Raw genomic sequence first — 2,441 nt, forward strand, 5'->3', positions numbered from 1 at the left:
CCTGCCACACGCAGAGCCCGGCCCCGCCCTCACCTGCCACACGCAGAGCCCGGCCCTGCCCTCACCTAGTACATGCACATCCCAGCCCCACCCTGCACCTCCCACACGCAGAACCCGGCCGCGCCCTGCACCTACCACACACACAGCCCAGCCATGCCCTGCAAGATGCTGGCTCCAGAGTCTGCAGCAGGGCCTGGCCAGGGTGTCTCTCCCAGCACAGACCACGCGGTGCCTCCTTGCTCCAGGTCTGAGCGAGACTTGCCGATGGGGGCTGTGCTGAGGGAACCTTCACAGGGAGGAGGCACTGGAGGTGCACAGGATGGAGGGACCACCTTAGGGACAGGGACCAGGGAGACAGCCAAGGGAACTGAGGCTAGAAGTCAGGGGCCAGGGGTGCAGGAGGACGGAACTGCAGAAGCAGAGCCTGGGAAGTGAGGCTACGAAGCGATGTGGTTGGGGTGTGGACATGGACAGGGGGACGGGCAGGTGGAGTGAGGTACCTTGTGGCCTTTGGCAGCCCAGGGCACAGCCCGCAAGGAGATGGGTGACCTCAGCGTGAGGGCAGGTGAAAGCACAGGGGTCATGAGGGCTGAGGGCGGGCCACCGTCCCCAGGATCGGGTAGAAACACCATAAGTGGGGGCAAACTCAGTGCAATAGGCTGCCCTCAACGGGGCTCCTGGGAAGAGCGGGCCGGGGGCCACCGAGCGCCCGCTCACTGATGCCCAGAATGAGTCCTGTGCAGATCGCAGCCCATCACACTGGGCTCTGAACCGACTCCACACGGCCAGGTGGACACAGGACACGTGCGCCTCGGGGACGAAGGCCTGCCAGTCCTCTGAGGAGGGGCAGCGCGGGTGGATGCTCCGACAGGAGCCCTGATGCGCACCGAGGACCCGACAGCCAGTGCTGGCCGCACCGTACTGGAGCCGGGAGGATGAGGGTATGTACTGATTCGCCGCAGACCAGAGAATTCTCAAACGACCTTCTTTTTAAAGAGCAGACAAGCAGTATGGGACTGAAGGGAAGGCTCTCAGCTGCCCTCAGCAGGGTGGCCACGTGAAGGGAGGACGCCAGGTTGGCAATGGAGTCACTCATCACTTGGAGACGTGTCCAAGTTCTTTAGTCCTGGCTGCTGATTCTATTTTAGTTGCTCTCAATCCTAATGAATTTCAGTTTGGACAAGGAAACCGGCTGGGCTGTAAACAAAAGGTGGGCGGGCAGGTTTACCCCAGCTTCCTCCCAGCTGCGCTGACCCTCGGGGGGCTGCGGCCACGGCTGGTTGGTTCCTGCAGGGCCACCCCAGGTGCGCTGCCCATCCGCCCCCCTAGTTCCCATCCGGACCAGTGACCGGGAGACAGGTCAGGTGCTTGCTTCTGGCACCTAGTCTCCCTCCTTATTTTCATCGACGACTGGAGGGGTGGGTGGGAAACAACCAGAGACAATTCCAAAACTCAAACATCAGGTTACACGAGTGCACGTGTCTCCAGCCTCATCGAGGGTACCCTTAAGCTTTGTGTATTTCACGCTATGTAAACTAAACTCCAACAGGAAAACGAAAACAAAATGAATGTAAAAACCAAACAAAAAGTATAACAGATAAAGGGCCTAACCTACTTGCCATTTTCAACCTCTTCAAATGAATCAGGCTTTTCTATACATTTTTTTATGATTTCGTGTTTCTTTTATTAAAACCTCAACCAAATACAAAAACAAAAATTTAAACTTTCTACAAGAAATTTAAATTCTCGTTTTCTTTGCCCCAGACAGTGAAAGCAGGCTTACCCATCCCTAAGTTTCCTAAACTCCTGGACACACCGCCAAGGTTCTTCAAGGTTGTTTCTGCTTTGACGGAAATGTTTGCACCTGGCTGCAAAGCAGCCCTGCAGGAAGTAAACGAGAGCCCAGAGAGGCATTCTGGGAGTTGTAGTTCCACATAAAAGACCATTCCTCCGAAAAGTGGAAGACGGCACAGGGCAAGGTTGCAGATGAGAGCTTGGAAGCAGCCTTGGAGGCGATCAAGCTGAGTTTTGTGCCCGAGGAGCGGGCCTGAGAGGGAGGCGCCTCGTCGAGAAGCCCAGAGGCTGGCAGCTCTCACCACCACAGCACAGGGACCACGAATGACAATGGCCCAGAAGAGTCACTCTGAAAACCCCTGACAGCAGCCCTCAGGGTGGAGGCCGGGACCATCTCTGGGCAAACCTGGGACCCATGCAGGACAGAGCAGATGGGTACGGTGACCCGGGGACACGGTGACCTGGGGACGGGGCCCTTCTTGTGTGTCCCCCCCGGAGGCATTTCATATTGGTGGCAGCTGTGTTTCCCTCGTCACGTGCCCGGCACACACGAGGACATACTAACTGCACGCGTGGCTGGGTGTGAGAGGGCCCAAGCTGCTGGCGGTGTGTCGGCTGTCCCAGGCAGGGGCGGGCTGGGGAGGCAG

The 2,441-nt window shown here is 57.9% G+C and overlaps 1 protein-coding gene across 1 annotated transcript in view; it reads right to left on the reverse strand.

Annotated features, from left to right (window-relative positions):
- The window catches only part of THAP4 (THAP domain containing 4), a 23,492-nt gene extending 21,628 nt beyond the window's left edge, over positions 1–1,864 (reverse strand). The window contains exon 1 of the mRNA XM_004386485.2: positions 1,784–1,864. Within this exon, the coding sequence (XP_004386542.1) occupies positions 1,784–1,787 (4 nt within the window). The 5' untranslated portion in view covers positions 1,788–1,864. The remainder of the gene's footprint in view (positions 1–1,783) is intronic.
- Between the last annotated feature and the right edge of the window lie 577 nt (positions 1,865–2,441).

Source organism: Trichechus manatus, unplaced genomic scaffold (assembly GCF_000243295.1).
Source record: "Trichechus manatus latirostris isolate Lorelei unplaced genomic scaffold, TriManLat1.0 scaffold00165, whole genome shotgun sequence".
In the NCBI taxonomy this organism is placed as follows: Eukaryota; Metazoa; Chordata; class Mammalia; order Sirenia; family Trichechidae; genus Trichechus; species Trichechus manatus.